Genomic DNA, 21,702 nt, shown 5'->3' with positions numbered 1-21,702 from the left:
CATAGCTGTCAAGTGTCCTCAGGAAAGATGAACTAGATGCTAAAAGCACTAGTTCATCTGGAACCCAATGGGCAGTTAATAACGGGCTGCTAATAGACTGTACAACTGAAGCATTAGAAGAGGCATAAAATTTATGTACAAACACCGAACGCCTATCTACAATGTATGAGTCACTCTATGAGGGTACTAGGGAGTCACAACATTTTACAACCAATTCTGTTTTGGGTGTTTATATTTAACTAGGGAGACAGGACAGACATTTAAAAAAGACCTCAATGATGCAGTATATTGCTTTGTGAAAGGAGCAGTTATAAGGGCAGTAGGAATTTGGAGTAAGGAGAGATTGCTGTGGGCTGGTGTGATCTAGGAGAGCCTGACAGTTCTTAAGCTGGGCTTTGATAGAAGTGTGGAACTTAAACAAAGGGAGTGTTATAGTGAGGGCACTATACGTAGAGGAAACAGACTGAACAAAGGCATTGTTCAAAAAGCATTCACACCCTGGAAGAGAGTAGGCTTTAAACAGTAGAAGGCAATAAAGTTTGAGTGTTGGAGTGGTTTAATCGTTATGATTCTTGAATGCTCAGCTAAAGTACAATGCCGATTCTAAAAGCAGTAAGGATGCAAGGAAGGCTTTAGAAGAGAGCATCAGGCTATAAGTATTTATTAAACACATACTAGGTTCCATGGATTGTTCATATGCTGGGGATGCAGCAGTCAACAAAACCAGCAGAAGCTCTGACATCAAGGAATTTATATTCCAACACAGAGAAATATACAATATATCAAGGAAGTAGCCACATGAATATTTGGGGGAAGAGTGTTTCAAGCAGAAAGAACAGCACATTCAAAGGCTGTTAGGAAACAGCCTGGGGTACTCCAAGAACAACAGGCCAGTGTGTTTGTCATGGACAGAATGAGAAGGTGAGTAGGAGATGGGGTTATGGTGGAAGAACTGTCCAGAGCATGCAGAGCCGTGTGGCCACAATAAGGAATTTGGACTTTATTCGTTGGGTAACAGGATTCCATGTGGGTGGGGCAGGGAGAGTGGCATGATGTGATTTATGTATTTAGGTAAATCACTCAGGCTGGGGTGTGGATACTAGAGTGTAAAGGGACCAGTACATCTCTCCTGGTGAGAGATGATGGTGGTTGGAATGCAAACTGTAGTAGGAAGGTGATGAGAAGCAGGTGGATTTGGGATATATTTTTGGGGGTAGAGCCAACAGGACATACAGAAACCTGGATGAAGCCCATGAAGGAAAGAAAGGAATCAGTAATGACTCCAGGATTTTGGCCTAGTATACCATTTAATGAAATGGGAATGGCTTTACAGGAAAAGACTTAGGGAGGGAAGTTGTGGTCATATAAGCTTAAGATAATGATTAGACATCTAAATGGAAAGGTTAGGAGATATTTGGATATATGAATCTGGAGTTCAGGGAAGAGACTCCAGTTGGAAACAGACATTTGAGAGTCATCAGCATTAAAAGGATATTTGAAGCCATGGAACAGTGTGAACTTGTTTTGTAGGAGAACGTAGAAAAGAAGAGGAGAGAGTGGAGGACAGATCCCTGGAGGACACAAACAGCCAGAAAGCTGGAAGGAAAAATTAAGAAGTGTTTCAAAAAGGAACCAGATGCTGTTGAGAAGTGAAGTCAAACGAGGATACAGAACTGATCACTGGTTCTCTCAAGGTAGAGATCGGTGATGACCTGGATAAGAACCACGTCAGTGCAAATGATTGGACTAAAGCCCACTGGAGTGGGCTGAAGAGAGGGCCATGGGGAGTTGAGAAAGTGGACTCTTGTTGGCACGGGAATAGAGAAGTAGGGTAGTGGCTGTAAGAGAGTGACAAATCAAGGGAGAGGTGGTTTTGTTTCATTTTGTTTTGTCTTTTATGCTGTTTGTGTTTTCTTTTAGGTAGGATTTTAGCATGTTTGTATGTTGATGAGAAACATCCAAAATATGGGGAGAATTTAATGATGTAGAAAAAAGATAATTTAAGATCCTTGAGAAAACAAGTTCTAGATAGAACAGGGAGGCTGTCACAGATGGGAAGGCAGAATGTGTAGGCAGAGATGCAGCTGGGTTTGTAGACTTGAGGTGGAAGGAAAAGGTAGGTCTAGTTTGGCTTTAAACATTTTCTCTATGACATATATAGTCCAGTCAACAGCTCAAGAGAGACGTTGAAGATTCCAGGAGAGAGAACAAGACATAAAATAGACCTCTCAGGAAATGGGAAAATAAATTTACTAGGGAAGTATAGTTGCATCATTTGGCAGTATCGAGTGCCAATTTGACATCTGTGGCTACAATTTTGAAGTGACTCAGTCTACGCAGTTGTGTGAATTTCTTTCATAGTGTTCTTGGTGCTAAGAGAACAGTCAGGTTTAACTAGGATTGGGAGTTTACCAAGCAAGATGAATAAAGGGAATCAAGGGTCATACAAGGGACGAACCATGAAATCTAGGTTGGGTACTGATGAGAGTGAGAACAAGAAGGGTGTGATGGATGCAGACATGATAATGGGTCACTGAAAGAATGATTGTTGGTTCTAGATTGTTGGTTGTTGGATGGATCACCATGTGGATGCTGAGGTTTCTAAGAATGACGGCAGGGACACTGAAACTGTGAGCCAGAGGATGGAGGCATCAGTGGCTGAGGGAACAAGATTAGGAGGTACAGAGGGCTAAAATATGCTTCAAAGAAGCCACTTTTTGAAGGATGGAAGAGAAACAGTTTGGAGTGAGTTGGAGGACATGAGAAAAATCAGCGTTCACTCTGACAGCTGAAAGGGAGGCAGTGTCCTCAAAGGAAAGCCAAGTTTTAGTCAAAACAAAAAGGCAAAGAGACATTAAGAGAAAGTGAAGGGACTGAAAATATCAGGCAGTTTGTGAATTTCAGACTGGAGTTTCTGAGATCAGAGAAGAGTTTGGGCTGGGTGGATATGGCATATAACAACAATGGCTAACACTTTTTTTTTAACATCTTTATTGGAGTATAATTGCTTTACAATGCTGTGTTAGTTTCTGCTATATAACAAAGTGAATCAGCTATACATATACATATATCCCCATATCTCCTCCCTCTTGCATCTCCCTCCCACCCTCCCTATCCCACCTGCCCCTCGAGGTGGTCACAAAGCACCGAGCTGATCTCCCTGTGCTATGCAGCTGTTTCCCAGTAACTATCTATTTTACATTTGGTAGTGTAAATATGCCCATGCCATTCTCTCACTTCGTCCCAGCTTACCCTTCCCCCTCCCCGTGTCCTCAAGTACATTCTGTACGTCTGCGTTTTTATTCCTGTCTGGCCCCTAGGTTCTTCAAAACCATTTTTTTTTTAGATTCCATATATATGTGTTAGCATATGGTATTTGTTTTTCTCTTTCTGACTTACATCACTCGGTATGACAGTTTCTAGGTCCATCCACCTCACTACAAATAACTCAATTTTGTTTCTTTTTATGGCTGAGTAGTACTCCATTGTATATATGTGCCACATCTTCTTTATCCATTCATCTGTTGATGGACACTTAGGTTGCTTCCATGTCCTGGCTATTGTAAATAGAACTGCAATGAACATTGTGGTACATGACTTTTTGAATTAATGTTTTATCAGGGTATATGCTCAGTAGTGGGATTGCTGGGTCGTGTGGTAGTTCTATTTTTAGTTTTTTAAGGAACCTCCATAATGTTCTCCTTAGTGGCTGTATCAATTTAAATTCCGACCAACAGGGCAAGAGGGTTCCCTTTTCTCCACACCCTCTCCAGCGTTTATTATCTAGATTTTTTGATGATGGCCATTCTGACGGGTGTGAGGTGATACCTCATTGGAGTTTTGAGTTGCATTTCTCTAATGATTAGTGATGTTGAGCATCCTTTCATGTGTTTGTTGGCAATCTGTATATCTTCTTTGGAGAAATGTCTGTTTAGGTCTTCTGCCCATTTTTGGATTGGGTTGTTTGTTTTTTTGATATTGAGCTGCATGAGCTGCTTGTAAATTTTGGAGATTAATCCTTTGTCAGTTGCTTCATTTGCAAATGTATTCTCCCATTCTGAGGGTTGTGTTTTCATCTCGTTTATGGTTTCCTTTGCTGTGCAAAAGCTTTTAAGTTTCATTTAGTCCCACTTGTTTATTTTTGTTTTTATTTCCATTTGTCTAAGAGGTGGGTCAAAAAGGATGTTGCTGTGATTTATGTCATAGAGTGTTTTCCCCTAAGAGTTTGATAGTGTCTGGCCTTACATTTAAGTCTTTAATTCATTTTGAGTTTGTTTTTGTGTATGGTGTTAGGGAATGTTCTAATTTCATTCTTTTACATGTAGCTGTCCAGTTTTCCCAGCACCACTTATTGAAGAGGCTGTCTTTTCTTCATTATATATTCTTACCTCCTTTATCAAAGTTAAGGTGACCATATGTGCGTGGGTTTATCTCTGGGTTTTCTATCCTGTTCCATTGATCTATATTTCTGTTTTTGTGCAGGTACCATACTGTCTTGATTACTGTAGCTTTGTAGTATAGTCTGAAATCAGGAAACCTGATTCCTCCAGCTCTGTTTTTCTTTCTCAAGATTGCTTTGGCTATTTGGGGTCTTTTGTGTTTCCATACAAAGTGAAATTTTTTGTTCTAGTTCTGTGAAAAATGCCATTGGTAGTTTGATAGGGATTGCATTGAATCTGTGGATTGCTAGGGTAGTATAGTCACTTTCACAATGTTGATTCTTCCAATCCAAGAACATAGTATATCTCTCCATCTGTTTCTATCATCTTTAATTTCTTTCATCAGTGTATTATAGTTTTGTGCATACAGGTATTTTGTCTCCTTAGGTAGGTTTATACCTAGATATTTTATTCTTTTTGTTGCAGTGGTAAATGGGAGTGTTTCCTTAATTTCTCTTTCAGAATTTTCATCATTAGTATATAGGAATGTAGGAGATTTCTGTGCAATAATTTTGTATCCTGCTACTTTACCAAATTCATTGATTAGCTCTAGTAGTTTTCTGGTAGCATCTGTAGGATTCTGTATATATAGCATCATGTCATCTGCAAACAGTGACAGTTTTACTTCTTCTTTTCCAGTTTGGATTCCTTTTATTTCTTTTTGCTGTGGCTGAAACTTCCAAAACTATGTTGAATAATAGTGGTGTGAGTGGGCAACCTTGTCTTGTTCCTGATCTTAGTGGAAATGGTTTCTGTTTTTCACCATTGAGAACGATGTTGGCTGTGGGTTTGTCATATATGGCTTTATTATGTTGAGGTAAGTTCCCTCTATGCCTACTTTCTGGAGGGTTTTTTTATCATAAATGGGTGTTGAATTTTGTCAAAAGCTTTTTCTGCATCTATTGAGATGATCATATGGTTTTTATTCTTCAATTTGTTAATATGGTTTATCACACTGAGTGATTTGCATATATTGAAGAATCCTTGCATTCCTCAGATAAATCCCACTTGATCATGGTGTATGATCCTTTTAATGTGCTGTTGGATTCTGTTTGCTAGTATTTTGTTGAGGATTTTTGCATCTATGTTCATCAGTGATATTGGCCTGTAGTTGTCTTTCTTTGTCTGGTTTTGGTATCAGGGTGATGGTGGCTTCATACAATGAGTTTGGGATTGTTCCTCCCTCAGCTATATTTTGGAAGACTTTGAGAAGGATAGGTGTCAGCTCTTTTCTAAATGTGTGATAGAATTCGCCTATGAAGCCATCTGGTCCTGGGCTTTTGTTCGTTGGAAGATTTTTAATCACAGTCTGAATTTCAGTGCTTGTGATTGGGCTGTTTATATTTTCTGTTTCTTCTTGGTTCAGTCTTGGAACGTTGTGCTTTTCTAAGAATTTGTCCATTTCTTCCAGGTTGTCCATTTTATTGGCATAGAGTTGCCTATAGTAATCTCTTATGATCCTTTGTATTTCTGCAGTGTCAGTTGTTACTTCTCCTTTTTCATTTCTAATTCTATTGATTTGTTGAATCAAAGCCTTCTCCCCTGTTTTCTTGATGAGTCCTGCTGATGGTTTATCAATTCTGTTTATCTTCTCAAAGATCCAGCTTTTAGTTTTATTGATGTTTGCTATTGTTTCCTTCATTTCCTTTTCATTTATTTCTGATCTGATCTTTATGATTTCTTTCCTTCCACTAACTTTGGGGTTTTTTTGTTCTTCATTCTCTAATTGCTTTAGGTGTAAGGTTAAGTTGTTTATTTGAGATGTTTCATGTTCTTGAGGTAGGATTGTATTGCTATAAAGTTCCCTCTTAGAACTGCTTTAGATGCATCCCATTGGTTTTGGGTCATCGTGTTTTCATTGTCATTTGTTTCGAGGTATTTTTTGATTTCCTCTTTGATTTCTTCAGTGATCTCTTGGTTATTTAGTAATGTATTGTTTAGCCTCCCTGTGTTTGTATTTTTAACAGATTTTTTCCTGTAATTGATATCTAGTCTCATAGCATTGTGGTCGGACAAGATACTTGATACGATTTCAATTTTCTTAAATTTACCAAGGCTTGATTTGTGACCCAGGTTGTGATCTATCCTGGAGAAGGTTCCATGAGTACTTGAGAAGAAAGTGTATTCTGTTGTTTTTCGATGGAATGTCCTATAAATATCAATTAAGTTCATCTTGTTTAATGTATCATTTAAAGCTTGTGTTTCCTTATTTATTTTCATTTTGGATGATCTGTCCATTGGTGAAAGTGGGGTTAAAGTCCCCTACTATTATTGTGTTACTGTCAATTTCCCCTTTTATGGTTGTTACCATTTGCGTTATGTATTGAGGTGCTCCTATGTTGGGTGCATAAATATTTACAATTGTTATATCTTCTTGGATTGATCCCTTGATCATTATGTAGTGTCCCTCTTTGTCTCTTTTAACAGTCTTTATTTTAAAGCCTATTTTGTCTGATATGAGAATTGCTACTCCAGCTTTCTTTTGATTTCCACTTGCATGGAATATCTTTTTCCATCCCCTCACTTTCAGTCTGTATGTGTCTATAGGTCTGAAGTGGGTCTCTTGTAGACAGCATATATACAGTTCTTGTTTTTGTATCCATTCAGCAAGTCTGTGTCTTTTGGATGGAGCATTTAATCCATTTACAGTTAAGGTAGTTATGGATATATATGTTTCTATTACCATTTTCTTAATTGTTTTAGGTTTCTTATTGTAGGTCTTTTCCTTCTCTTGTGTTTCCTGCCTAGAGAAGTTCCTTTAGCTTTTGTTGTAAAGCTGGTTTGATGGTGCTGAATTCTCTTAGCTTTTGCTTGTCTGTAAAAATTTTAATTTCTCTGTCGAATCTGAATGCGACCCTTGCCGGTAGAGTAATCTTGGTTTTTCCCTTTCATCACTTTAAATATGTCCTGCCACTCCCTTCTGGCTTGCACAGTTTCTGTGGAAAGATCAGCTGTTAACCTTATGGGGATTCCCTTGTATGTTATTTGTTGTTTTTCCCTTCCTGCTTTTAATATTTTGTTTTTGTATTTAATTTTTGATAGTTTGATTAATATGTGTCTTGGCATGTTTCTCCTTGGATTTATCCTCTATGGGGCTCTCTGTGCTTCCTGGACTTGACTATTTACTTTCCCATATTAGGGAAGTTTTCAACTATAATCTGTTCAAATATCTTCTCAGCCCCTTTCTTTTTCTCTCCTTCTTCTGGGACCCCTGTAAATCGAATGTTGGTGCGTTTAATGTTGTCCCAGAGGTCTGTGAGACTGTCCTCAATTCTTTTCATTCTTTCTTCTTTATTCCGCTCTGCAGTAGTTATTTCCACTATTTTATCTTCCAGGTCACTTATCCATTCTTCTGCCTCAGTTATTCTGCTATTGATTCCTTCTAGAGAATTTTTAATTTCATTTATTGTGTTGTTCATCATTGTTTGTTTGCTCTTTAGTTCCTCTAGGTCCTTATTAAACCTTTTTTGTATTTTCTCCATTCTATTTCCATGATTTTGGATCATCTTTACTATCATTACTCTGAATTGTATTTTTTTTTTTTCAGTACGCGGGCCTCTCACTGTTGTGGCCTCTCCCTTTGCAGAGCACAGGCTCCAGACGTGCAGGCTCAGTGGCCATGGCTCGCGGGCCTAGCCTCTCCACGGCATGTGGGATCTTCCCGGACCGGGGCACAAACCGACGTCCCCTGCATCGGCAGGCGGACTCTCAACCAGTGCGCCACCAGGGAAGCCCTACTCTGAATACTTTTTCATGTAGACTGCCTATATCCTCTTCATTTGTTTGGTCTGATGGGTTTTTACCTTGCTCCTTCATCTGCTGTGTATTTCTCTGTCTTCTCATTTTGCTTAACTTACTGTGTTTGGGGTCTCCTTTTTGCAGGCTGCAGGTTCATAGTTCCCATTGTTTTTGGTGGCTGTCCCCAGGGGTAAGGTTTGTTCAGTGGGTTTTGTTGGCTTCCTGATGGAGTGGACTGGTGTCTGTGTTCTGGTTGATGAGGCTGGATCTTGTCTTTGTGGTGGGCAGTACCACGTCCAGTGGTGTGTTTTGGGGTGGCTGTGAACTTATGATTTTAGGCAGCCTGTCTGCTAATGGGTGGGGCTGTGTTCCTGTCTTGCTTGTTGTTTGGCATAGGGTTTCCAGCACTGTAGCTTGCTGGTCGTTCAGTGGAGCTGGGTCTTAGCGTTGAGATGGAGATCTCTGGGAGAGCTCTCTCTGATTGATATTATGTGGGGCCGGTAGGTCTCTGGTGGACCAATGTTCTGAACTCGGCTCTCCTACCTAAGAGACTCAGGCCTGACACCCAGCCAGAGCACCAAGAGTCTGTCAGCCACTTGGCTCAGGAGAAAAGGGAGAGAGAGAGAGAGAGAGAGAGAGAGAGAGAGAGAGAGAGAGGAGAGAGAGAGAGAGAGAGAGAGAGAGAGAGAGGAGAGAGAGAGAGAGAGAGAGAGAAAGAAAGAAGGAAAGAAGGAAAGAGAGAGAAAGAAAGGAAGGAAGGAAGGAAGGGAGGAAGGAAGAAAGAAAGAAAGAAAAAAATAAAGTTATTACAATAAAAATAAAAATAAATATTATTAAAAAGTAAAAAGTAATAAAAAAAAAGAAAGATGGAAAGAAGAGAGCAACCAAACCAAAAAACAAATCCACCAGTGATAACAAGCACTAAAAATTATACTAAAAAAAAAAAAAAACGGACAGACAGAACACTAGGACAAATGGTAAAAGCAAAGCTATACAGACAAAATCACACAAAGAAGCATAAACATACACACTCACAAAAAGAGAAAAAGGAAAAAAATATATAAAAAAAGGAAGAGAGCAACCAAATCAATAAACAAATCTACCAATGATAATAAGCTCTAAATACTAAACTAAGATAAACGTAAAACCAGAAACAAATTAGATACAGAAAGCAAACCCCAAGTCTACAGTTGCTCCCAAAGTCCACCACCTCAATTTTCGGGTGATTCGTTGTCTATTCAGGTATTCCAGCAACGCACAGTACATCAAGTTGATTGTGGAGATTTAATCTGCTGCTCCTGAGGCTGCTCCGAGAAATTTCCCTTTCTTTTCTTTGTTCGCACAGCTCCTGGGGTTCAGCTTTGGGTTTGGCCCTGCCTCTGCATGTAGGTCGCCTGAGGGCGTCTGTTCTTTGCTCAGAAAGGATGGGGGTAAAGTAGCAGCTGATTAGGGGGCTCTGGCTCAGTCAGGCCAGGGGGAGGGAGGGGTACAGAATGTGGGGAAGCCTGCAGCGGCAGAGGCCAGCATGATGTTGCAACAGCCTGTGGCACACCGTGTGTTCTCCCAGGGAAGTTGTCCCTGGATCACGGGACCCTGGCAGTGGCGGGCTGCACAGGCTCCCAGGAGGGGAGGTGTGGATAGTGACCTGTGCCTGCAAACAGGCTTCTTGGTGGCTGCAGCAGCAACCTTAGCATTTCATGACTGTCTCTGGGGTCTGCGCTGATAGCCACGGCTCGCGCCCATCTCTGGAGCTCGTGTACGCGGTGTTCTGAATCCCCTCTCCTCGTGCACCCCGAAACAATGGTCTCTTGCCTCTTAGGCAGTTCCATACTTTTCCCCAGACTCCCTCCTGGCTAGCTGTGGCACACTAGCTCCCTTCAGGCTGTGTTCACGCAGCCAAACCCAGTCCTCTCCCTGGGATCTGACTGCCGAAGCCCGAGCCTCAGCTCCCAGCCCACACCTGTCCTGGTGGGTGAGCAGACAAGCCTCTCAGGCTGGTGAGTGCTGGTCGGCACCGATCCTCTGTGTGGGAATCTTTTCACTTTGCCCTCTGCATCCCTATTGCTGTGCTCTCCCTCGTGGCTCTGAAGCTTCCCCACCGCCACCCCCCGGCTCCGCCAGTGAAGGGGCTTCCTAGTGTGTGGAAACTGTTCCTCCTTCACAGCTCCCTCCTAGAGGTGCAGGTCCCATCCCTATTCTTTTGTCTCTGTTTTTCCTTTTTTCTTTTGCCCTACCCACGTATGTGGGGAGCTTCTTGCCTTTTGGGAAGTCCGAGGTCTTCTGCCAGTGTTCAGTAGGTGTTCTCTAGGAGGTGTTTCATATGTAGATGTATTTTTCATGTATTTGTGGGGAGGAAGGTGATCTCCACGTCTTACTCCTCTGCCATCTTGAAGGTCCTCCTGTCTGAAATGATTCTTTTATGTTTATTTACCTATGTTTACATCTTCAGTACCCATGTAATATTTCTGGTATATAATACATGGTCAGTGTACAAAAGTGGGGAAATTGGAGCCAAGGCACTTCCACTTCCCTCCAGGTGAGGAAAAAAGACCTCTCCAAGTTCCGGCAGGTGGCACAGTGGCACTGGCTAACACTTTTAAAAGCACTCTTCATGCACTTGCTCATTTAGTATATTAGGAGCTGTATGGAAAATTGGGAGATGAATGACAGGAGGCTAGATCTTGTAAAGGTGCTAGTAGTAAATGGGTTGTGAGGCATGAGGAGATTGGTTGTGCAAATCAGAGCATGAGGCGATGGGAAGTCTTAGGTACCTCTTCTCAGTAATGACATTTTGAGGCAACAGAATGTCATGTAAAGTTTATTAGGAATATTGGATCTGAAGTCAGAAGATCTAAAACTGAGTTCCAGCTCTGCCAATCACTCACTATTTGACCTTGGCAAGACTACATCTGGGTTGGTCTCAATTTATATATCTATAAAAACAAACAATTCCACCCCCCCCAAAAAAAAAGTGAAGATAAAGTGACATGGTGATTATGAAATCAGTTAACAAATTGTAAAGCACTTAAGTGCCAAGTGTGACTGTTATGGTCAAGAACAGAGCTGTGCCTAAGGAAGAAGATTATTTTGGCAACAGTGTGCATAATCAGTTATAATGAGGCAAGACGAAGAGCATGCAAGTGCTTGAAAACTATTAAAATGGCCCAAGCATGTGAGGGAGGGAGGACCTGAGCTAGGGTGGTAGCTGCAGCCATGGAAGAAGTCCAGGAGAAACTATAGACAAGTGTTAGGATTCGCTCCAAGCACAGTCTCTCAAATATATTTCTGGGCATGACTGGGCTGGTACATTGTACACTGGATGGTGTGTGCTCCAGTGTAGACCACAGAAAGAGCAACAAAGGAGTGAGGACTTACCTAACTGAGCTACTGTGAACCCAGCCCAGTTGCCCAAGGCCAACTTGATGCTAATGGCTACCAAGGTCTAGCTTTGGGGGTAGAGGAGAGTGGAGGTTAAGGGTTCAGGTGCAGGAGTCAGACCTAGGTTCAAATACCAGCTCTATGAGCTCTGTGATCTTGGGCATGTTATTTAAGTCTTTGTTTCCTTATCTGTAAAAATAGGGATACTCCGATCTATCCTGTGGTACATGTTATGAAGATTAAATAAATGTAATTACATATGTCAAGAATGTAGCCCAGAGTGCAGTGAGTAGTAAGATCTCTATACCAATAGTTATTATTATTCCTAGATCTTGAAACTATCCTGGAGCCAATGAAGCACATCCCAATTGGTGGTACAGTGAGGGACATGTATGGAGAGGGATTCAAAGAGGAACTGAATTAATTATGAATGATGGAGTCAGAAATGATCCCAAACAAAAGCTGGGATGTACCTAATCTTCAAGTCTGATGTCAGCCAAGATGCATCCCTTCTCCCCACATAGTAAGCTTCTTAAGTCTAATTAATATCATCTCCTGTTTTTCCCTATGGCTTAGCTCTACCTTCAGCGACAAAACCCAGGCCTGTGTCTCATATTTCTGCTCAATGGTGGTTTTCAGGACCAGCCACTTGCGGCTTTTGGGGGGATACTTGTCCTGTGAACACAATGACTACCCATGTTTGATCGAAGCAAAGTGGCTAAAAGCAGACTCTTTGGCTGAACCGTTAAAGCCAGGCGGCCCATGTGAGTGCCAAACAGAGACTAACAGAGTGGAAAGGGTAACCCGAAATATACCCACCTTCCAAGTCTAAGGCCCGATGAGAGAGGGCCAGACAGCTCTTCAAACAACATGAACAGGAAAGAGTTGGTATGTTAAGATTTTTTCTCGTAAAAACCTAATGCTGTACATGGTAACCCCACAATCAACATTTGTTTATTTTAAAAGAAATTAATGGAGTGCGGTGGAGCAGGGAGGACCAACATATTCTGGGCTGCTGAGGGAAACAGAAACACACGCACTGTGTACTCATAGAAATGTGACTGTTGGGGTCAGGATTGAAATAATAAGACCAACTCTTGTGTTTGGCTTAGGAAACCTGTTTCACTACTTTCTCCGGTTTCACATCATCTGATCATAAGTGAAAGTGGATGTCGTGGTTTCTCTTTAATATACCAGTGGAGAGTAAGTTAAACAAATAATACCCTTTGGACAGGATCTCAATCAGGACAGGTGATGTTATGCTGGAATATCAAAGAATGCTGAAATCTCATTGGCTTCATACAACAATGGCTCATTCCTTGTTATGCAAAGTCTACAGTGGTCCTCGTATCTTTCCTGGGCAGCTGTCCTCCACATGTTGGCACATCATTCTAGGCTGCTTCAAATTTTTGGCTTCTCCATATCAACATAGGCTGCTAAGATCATTGAGGTGGGGCTGGGGCAGGGGTGGGAGGAGGGTTTGGAGAGTTGAGTGGCAGCAACTCATGTGGCCATGACTAACCTGAAGGTGGAAAAGCCCCTCTCATATGCCTGAAATAGAGGGGAATGGATACTGGTGAACAGTAGCAATTGCCATCAACTATAGGTCTTCAAACAACCCAGTTACCAGCTCTCACTTAATATTTTCCTTGTATTATGTCTTCAAGGAAAACCAAGTGAGTACTTTGAGTTTGTGAAATACTAAAAATTTTCAAGACCTTCTCAGGTTCTTTAATCAATATTACTTCCAACCTTTAAAGTATATAGTTTATAAAGAAAGCCTTTTTAGAGTATGAAATAAATAAAACTTTTATTACTTGAGATGCAACACCCCTCCCATCTGGAAACTTCCTTGTTAGCCCTGTACCAAGTTCTGGGATGTGGGCTGGGCCTTGGAGGTGAGTTTGCGTTAAAATAAAGGACCTTTTGAGTACCTGTAGCTAAACCTGCCTGGATGGGATTTTAAAATAAAATAGTCCCAGAGTTTTACAATCTTAAACATATAGATAAAAAGCATTCTTTAGAAAAAAGTCCAGCCTATTTCTGAGCTCTTTCATCATGGGCCACTGTGAGTAGTAGCTAGGAGTTATTGAGCATTTACTGTGTTCATTTACTGTGGCTAGTGCTTTGCATGTAGGTCTCATTTAAATTTTATAACACTCTAAGAGATACACTTTTATTATCCTGATTTTACACACAAAGAAACAGGCTTAGAGAGGTCACCTATCTGCTCCAGACCTTCACAGACCAAAGTTTGGACCTAGGTCATCTGACTTTAGAGCCCTCACCCTAAATCATTACCCTAGACTACCTTTCAAATGCTCTTAAAATAGGTCTTGAGGGAAATGGAGCAAATACTGCAGTCTGCATATAAACAGGTGCTCTCAAAACCAGCGTTGTGACCATCTGGGGTTCTTATATAGCCACTCAGTGCTAGAAAACTGCTGAGCAGTTATCCCCTGCCCTGAACATTCAGGCTGTGTTTCTAGAGGTCAGGCCTGTGGTTGGAATGCTGTTCTCCGAGCCTCTCACTAACAAAGCACTCTGTGTGTTTCTCGTGTCTTCCAGTTGACCATCCTCCAATGGAACCTTCCCAGTTCGTCTCAGTTGTCCCTAAATATCCAGACAAGATGGGATTCAATGAGGTAGGAAAGGTGTCTCTGTGTGTGTGCACGTGCACCTGTGCACATGTGTACATCATGCTTATATGTTTGTATCAGAACACAAGCCTGATCACACGTCTGGGAGCCAGCCAGACCAGCTTGGCTGCTGAAAAGAAACCAAGGTCTTGGAAAAGGTTCTCAGTTTTTTTTGTGCCTCAGTTCACTTATCTTAAAAAAGGAGCATCATGGTAAAAGTAAATTAGTGATTGAGTCAGAAAGATGTTACAATTTAGTCATGAAAGTGATATTTTCTAGGAGCAGATATTGCCATATTTTATCAAGATTCAAGGGTAAGGTAAAGAAGATATATATTTTAGGTATTGGAGGACTTTAACTTTATTCTGAGTAAGTGGAAACCACTCTGGAACATTCTTTGCTTTATTTTCTCTCTGCTGTTTTTCCATGGGAAAAGATTGGAGGGAAGAGTTTAGAGGACAAAGAAAAAGTGAGAAAAGAAACCTATTATAAAATTCTCCCTTCAGCAGGCAAGAACTTCATAATAGTGCTCTGAGAGTCATATTTATTATTAAGTTTCAATTGTATAAAGAATGAAGCAGAAATATAAAGAGATGCCTGTCTTAGTAATATGCACAGCAGATACTTGGTGGGACCAGAATTGTGACTCCAAGTCACTGAATCCTTAATGGGTCCCTCATGTCCCATAACTGCTGGTCAGTGTTCAGGAGCTTGGTGGTCTAGAAGCTAGGACAGTGCCTCAGGAATCCACAAACTGAGACAGAACTTTTCTGTGAATTTTGGATATGTTATAAGCCAAGCTTTGTGCTGCATGCTCATTGCCACTGATTAATTGAAAGAAAATGCCTTGTTTATCCCCCTGTACTATGTCATACAGGTCCCCAAGGTACAGCCATCTTAAATTGCTGCTGGAACTGGAAATTGGGATTTATTCTATAAAATTTATTTGCAGGCAGACTTCAGGAATGGAAAGGAGTATTTCATGAATATTAAGTGGAAAGGAGTTAGCAGCTATTATGCTACTTCCACAGAGGGCAGGATGAGACAAGATGATTTTAAGTGTGGTAGAGAAGAATTAGACTAAAGTGTACATAGTTTTATAAACAATCAGGGCTGCAGAAAAGTTGGACCACCCCGAGCACTGGACCCACTTCCACATATTACTCCAGCTTTCCTTCCCTGCAGCTCTCACCAGCTCTCAGGTCTCCAGGTAAAAGAACCCAAGGGTCTTTACATATATTCATTTTTCCCTTTATAAACACATTCCAATGAGGATCAAATCCGAGCAGGTACAATGGGACAAAAGCAGGATCTTCTAGCTCTGGTCTTCCATCTGGAAGGACTGGGTCATTCTTAGAAGGCTTCTGGAAAAGGCCAACTCTGTAAAGGATGCAGATATGGGGACTCTACTCTCCTGAACCCTGGTAGTCATCTCTCTATTTGGGACAGAGATAGGATAGTGGAAAAAGGGATTTTCAGGGGCCTTTTCAACCTTCCCAGTACTCTGTGACCTTGTTGGTGGTGTCTGGGCTGCATTCGGCTGCGTGGCTTTTTGTTTGCTTACTATTCACTAAGTATGAGCAAGCCGTCTGTGTTTTTCCTTCATGGCTGCAATTTTTATTGCACTTGTCCTGGCAGGAACCGGGACGGGATTGTTATTTACTAAAGTCTTCTCAGACTAGAGGTCTTGGACCTGAGGGGACTTTTTGTTGTATTTCTGTTAATTTTTTGTTTTTTGTTTTGTTTTGCTCTCCTGGAGTGACCTCAGGTAGCTCTGTGTGAACACATGAGGAAATGCCCATTCCTTTCCATAGCCTTAAAATTGGGAGATGGAACATGGCCCATCGCAGTATGATTCTAAATAGGAAGAAAATGAAATATAAATGAACATGACTCATTAAATTTTAAAATCCCAGGTAACAAGGCAAATACAGTCACCACAGAAATTGTTTTTTAAAAAATAATAGCCCAGTTAGATAAACAACGGAGGTAATGAAATCATGATGTACCTAATCCACTTTGCTCTGATTCAGATGGATGACTTCTTCAAAGAGGACATCTTGCTCCCCCATCAGTTCTTTGCCCAGAGCTGTATAAATGGATAGAAGTGAGAATATTTTGTAAGGAAGAGTTGAAATTTTAGTTAATTTAGCTTTTGATCCGGTAAAACATATAGCATCTCGATGATTACATTCAGAATGACTGTGAACCACAGCTTAACCCCCAGTAAAGTCTGAACTCCAGCCTGCTTATAAGACATAGTTTCTTGCTTATTCTAGACAGCATAAAGCAAACTTTATCATAAACCACATATCATAGACATTTTAATCTGTACTGGTCTTGAGAGATGAGGTTGTTCAACTCCCTCTTTTTACAAACAAGGGAACTGGACCCTGGAACATTAAACGTCTTCCTCAAAGTCATCTAGATGGGTTGTTAGGATGAAGCCAATGTCATCCAGCTTATTCCTGGAGGGTTCTCCTTTCCCATGCTATTCAGTATTTCTTACTGGTAGCTGAAGTCTCCCTCTTGTGCAGGACTAGTTTAATGTACAAAGTGAGTTTATTACTGCTCATAGAAAAGAACCTTATTAAAGCACATAGATATCTGTAATAACATTCATGAGCCTTTGGGTACTTCTATGGCTCCTTAAATATGGGAATAATCAGGCCAGCCTCATTATCTGTGTAACTCCCTATAGTAGCCTCAGGATATGTGTGTGTTTAGTGCAGTCATTGAGAATTTAGGGGCTAGGGTGAGGGGCTGCAGGAAGACCCAGTCCTCATGCGGGACAATCTGAATGCACATTTTTGGGACTTCATGAACCAGTATGTGTCCTCTCTATAAGGTTTCCCTCAGATCCATGTGATGTGGAAATGATGCCTTTTCCCAAAGGGCTACCACCAAGTGCAGGACCCTTTCTCTCTCTACTTCTTTCAGAAAAATTCTAAGGGAGTTGAAAACTTCTGGTAAAGAAGCTACTCAAATTAAGACCTTGGTAATTCAATTTGGAACCTTTGGAAATAAAAGGAATTTGTTAAGAGTAGATTTTTCTGATTCTTTGAATGACTTTAAATTTTTCTACAGTGGATATAAATTATAAGAATAGCTCATATTTTGTACCCAGGTGACAGGACCAGTATTATCTCAGTTTTACAGATGATGAAACTGACGCATAGGAACTGGTCCAAGGCAAACACTTAGTAAACTCAGGTCTGCTGATAAATCTAACCATTTGCCAAACTGCTTCTTACTCCTTCATCTCATATGTTTTAGGTTTGATTTACCTTTGGCCTCCTGAAGAATAACTTTTTGACCTGATATGAAATATAAACAAATCTTCACCACAGCTTCCCCGTCTTTTCCAATCCTTATTCCAAAACTTTGTTCATTACATTTACTTTACGTTTCAAATAGCCTAGAAAAAGAGTTGAATAATCTGTGTTTCTTTTCCTTTTTTCTTCCTGCATTAGATTTTCATGATAAACCTCAAGCGCAGAAAGGACAGGCGGGACCGGATGTTACGTACCCTGTACGAGCAGGAGATTGAGGTCAAGATTGTCGAGGCTGTGGATGGAAAGTGAGTTGGGGTTTTTCCTCGAGCCCTTGCAGATGTGGTTGGAGTGGGGATGCACCCTCTCTGACAGAGGTTTAGTCTTGGTGGGAGGAATCTGCACTCATTGCAAGATAGACACGTCTTCACAGTGCAGCCTACTTTGGGAAAACTTTATGACTCATAGTAGCTTATATATGTGAATTTCACTGAGTAGAGCAGAAATCCACTCACCATCCAGTGCTCTTTGGTCTTCATTATGCTGAAGGTTTGCACTGGATGTGATTTTCCACTGTCTCTGGGGGTTCTTCCAGTGGTTGTGGTGGTTTCCAGCCCTGTAGTGCACTGGAAGGAATGCGATCAGAGTTGCATTCAGAGCCTGATTTAGAGCAAAGCGTCTAACCTTGGGTGACCTGAAGAAACTAAATGGAAAAAATGCATAACAGTCTGTCTCCTGTTGCATGAGATGCTTGCCACAGTCTGCCTGGGCTGATCACTTTTCCCAGGAACGTGGCAGGAAAGTCACATAGGGTACCCAGTTAGATTCCTTCAAGGGTTTTTGTTATTGATGTTGTTGTTCTGTTTTGCTTTGCTTTGCTTTTTTATTTGACACTGTTATTTCAAGGCGTAGATATTTGCAAAACCTGCAATTCCATGTTATGTGTGAATTTGGAATATGAATGGCTCTAAGGAGTATGACTAGAAGCTGTTGTGGAAGTTTTTATGACTCCTTTAGAGAAACTCATCAGTGTTTCTCAAAGTGTGGCCTGGACACCCATGTCAGATTCCCTAGGGGCTTGTTAAGAGGGCAGCTTCCTGAGTTCCCAAGCTGCTGAATTATGATCTGCAGGGGATCTGCATTTAAGAAGTCTCAAGGTGATTCTTTGGTAAGGTTGCCACATAAAATACAGGATACCTAGTTAAATTTGTCTCAAATATTGCATGGGTCTTATTTATACTAAAAAAAATGCTGTTTATCCGAACTATAAATTTGACTGGACATTCTGTGTTTTACTTGCTAAATCTGGCAACCCTATTCTTGGATGCACTAGAGTTTGGGAACCACTGTTTCAAATACCTCTAATAGCCCCAATCTCCTTCATAGGCCACACGGACCAAGGAAAACTAGTTGAATTGTAAGAGTTCTTTATATACTCTGGATCCAAGCCTCTTGTCAGATATATAATTTGCAAATATTTTCTCCCATTTTATGTCATCTTTTCACTTTCATGATGGTGTCCATTGAAACACAAAAGTTTTTAATTTGATGAAGTCCAGTTTATATTTTTGTTGTTGCTTGTGCTTTTGGTGTCGTATCTAAGAATCCATTGCCAAATCCAAAGCCACAAAGACTTGGTTCTGTGTTTTCTTCTAAGAGTTTTATAGTTTTATCCTTTATATGTATTTCTTACACACTAAATCTTTGACACATTTTGAGGTAGTTTTTTATATGGTGTAAGGTAGGGGTGCAATTCATTCTTCTGTACATGGTTATCTAGTTGTCCCTGCACCATTTGTTAAAAGACTATTCTTTGCTTTACTGAATTGTCTTGGCAACCATGTCAAAAAATAATTAACTCTAAATATAAGGGTTTATTGCTGGATTCTCAATTCTGTTCCATTGATGTGTACACCAGTCCCTATGCCTCACAGTAGCTTCTTATGTAAAGAAGTATGAGTCCTTCAACTTTGTTATTGTTTTTCAAGATTGTTTAGGCTATTCTAGGTCCCTTGGATTTCCATATGAATTTTAGCATTAGCTTGTCATTTTCCACACAAAAAAAGACAGTTTGGATTTTAATAGGAATTGCATTGAAGCCGTAGATCAATTGAGGGGAGAAGTTCTATCTCAACAATATGAAGTCTTCTGATTCATGATCATGGGATATCTTTCCATTTATTTAGAGCTTTAATTCTTTGATGTTTTGTAGTTTTTAGTGTGCAAGTCTTGCATTAATTTTGTTAAATTTATTCTTAAGTATTTTACTCTTTTTGATGCTACGGTAAGTGGAATTGTTTCCTTAATTTCATTTTTAGATTGCAAATTGCTAAGTGCATAGAAATACAGTTGATTTTTGTATACTGATCTTATGTCCTACAACCTTGCTGAACTCATTTATTAGTTCTAATAGTGTGTATGTGTGTGTGTGTGTGTGTGTGTGTGTATGGTCAGGCCATTCAAGATGGCTCTTCTCTTGCTCTTTGTATATCTGCTTTACCAGTCTCTGCTTCACTCACATGACTATCCAATCCCCTTAATTATAGGGCTTAATCAGTAACTGCCTGCATGTTTGCCCCTGCCCCAGCTGCTGGTTTCCTTGGTAACTGATGAGAAAGCGTGATGTTAATTCCCCCTATAAATGGTAAACTCCTCCTCCCTGGAGTAGCAGAGGTTTCTGCAGTGTCCTACCTGTTGTCTGCCGTACACAGTGAGTGGCGTTCCAGGACTGTTGGCTTCAGACTTGTAAGGTCCCCCTGTCCAGTAAACCACTGATGTCTCTGTGGCTGTGGCTGGGCTCTTTCTTCGGTCTCGAGGCTGAATAATTATAAAGCTTGCAGACCTACGGGGTGCAGTTCAACAACTGTCGAGCTAGCCAGGAGGCTGAGGAAACTCCTGTGAGCACCAAAATGTTGGGAAATAAGAACAGGTAACGAAAAGTTGTGGGGGTAATCCTGAGGTGGCTGTCCACTCGTACATGGGGCCCTGTGGCTGCTGTCCTTGATGAATGGGGGCTGTCAAGAGAGCCTGGATGGTCAAAGTGGGACCCCAAGGTGTGGTATCCTACCAAGAGTGATGAAGGAGAGGAAGAAGATTGGGACGAGGTCAGAGGTCCCTTGTCCCACAGGATACAGATGGAGAGCAGCTCCTTTCCCCAGACTGGAGGCAACTGACCACCATGAGAGATGTCTTTCTCTTCCATTATATTGATGATGTCCTGTTAACCTCAGAGTCTCTGACCAGTTTAGAAACATCAGCCCCATGCTCATGGCTCATCTGACTGCACAGGGATGGCTAGTGAATACAAACGCTTTGTTTAGTCTACAACATGTTACAGCAGGTGGAAGACATTACGAAAGGCCTACCGGAGTCCTGGAGCAACACAAAAAACCACTCTGCAGGATCTAGAACAGCCGTGCACGACATACAGGAGCCCCATGGACATCAATGGAGACCAAGGAACCCACTTTACCGGCCATGAAGTTGAGAGATGGGCTGATAAAAGTGACATACACTGGCATTTCCACCTGCCCTACAACCCCACTGCTGCCAGGCTTATCGTGGACCATTTGAACAACAACTGAGATGGGAAACTTGCCCTCTCAAGTTTCCAGGAGGCTAATTCAAGCCCTACAAACTAAAACTGAACATCCCAGGAGCTATCATCCCAGTGCCTACGCCATGTTAACCCTGAGGCAACTAGTCAACACCATCCAAGTTCAGCTGTTGACCACCAACGGACCATTGCCAACGATCGGTCAGGACAATAACTCACTTTTGCCCTTCCACAGGATCTACTCTCGGGAACACATTATAAAATGGCCCTGGGACTGGCAGATAAGTCCCCGGTGGTTTGGATTTGCTGCCCTGTGGGCAATAGGATTGGAAAGATTTCACCTAGCTTCTACCCGGCCCCACCTGAGACTACTAAGGTAATAAATCAGGACGCCCTACTGGAAAAAGGCACCATTATATTATTCTTGTGATCTGTTGTTATACCGTCTCTCTGTAATTCAGCAGCAGCTGGGCTGTGGGGACTGAAGGTGGACAGGCTGAATGGTACAGCAGGCCAGGCAAAAAACCACAGGCAGGGGTATGATCTCAGAATGCTTACTGCTTATAATTTGCTTAATGGTCATAATCTCCCCTGTATTGTGCCTGTTGAAACATCACATTCCATCCCTAGCCTGAGTGGAGGGAATCTGTTTGAGGACTGGGCAAAAACAGTGGCCGTAC

At 41.3% G+C, this 21,702-nt stretch overlaps 1 protein-coding gene across 2 annotated transcripts in view; it reads left to right on the top strand.

The window, feature by feature from the left end:
* COLGALT2 (collagen beta(1-O)galactosyltransferase 2) overlaps window positions 1–21,702 on the top strand; it is a 127,434-nt gene that overhangs the window by 86,504 nt on the left and 19,228 nt on the right. For both annotated transcript variants that reach the window (XM_081223522.1, XM_081223521.1), the window contains 2 exons: window positions 14,124–14,200; window positions 17,668–17,774. In XM_081223522.1, coding sequence (XP_081079648.1) covers window positions 14,124–14,200; window positions 17,668–17,774 — 184 coding nt within the window. The remainder of the gene's footprint in view (window positions 1–14,123; window positions 14,201–17,667; window positions 17,775–21,702) is intronic.

This window comes from Mesoplodon bidens (genome assembly GCF_964165515.1).
Source record: "Mesoplodon bidens genome assembly, chromosome: 2".
Taxonomy (NCBI): domain Eukaryota; kingdom Metazoa; phylum Chordata; class Mammalia; order Artiodactyla; family Ziphiidae; genus Mesoplodon; species Mesoplodon bidens.
This window is presented reverse-complemented; position numbering and strand designations above follow the sequence as displayed.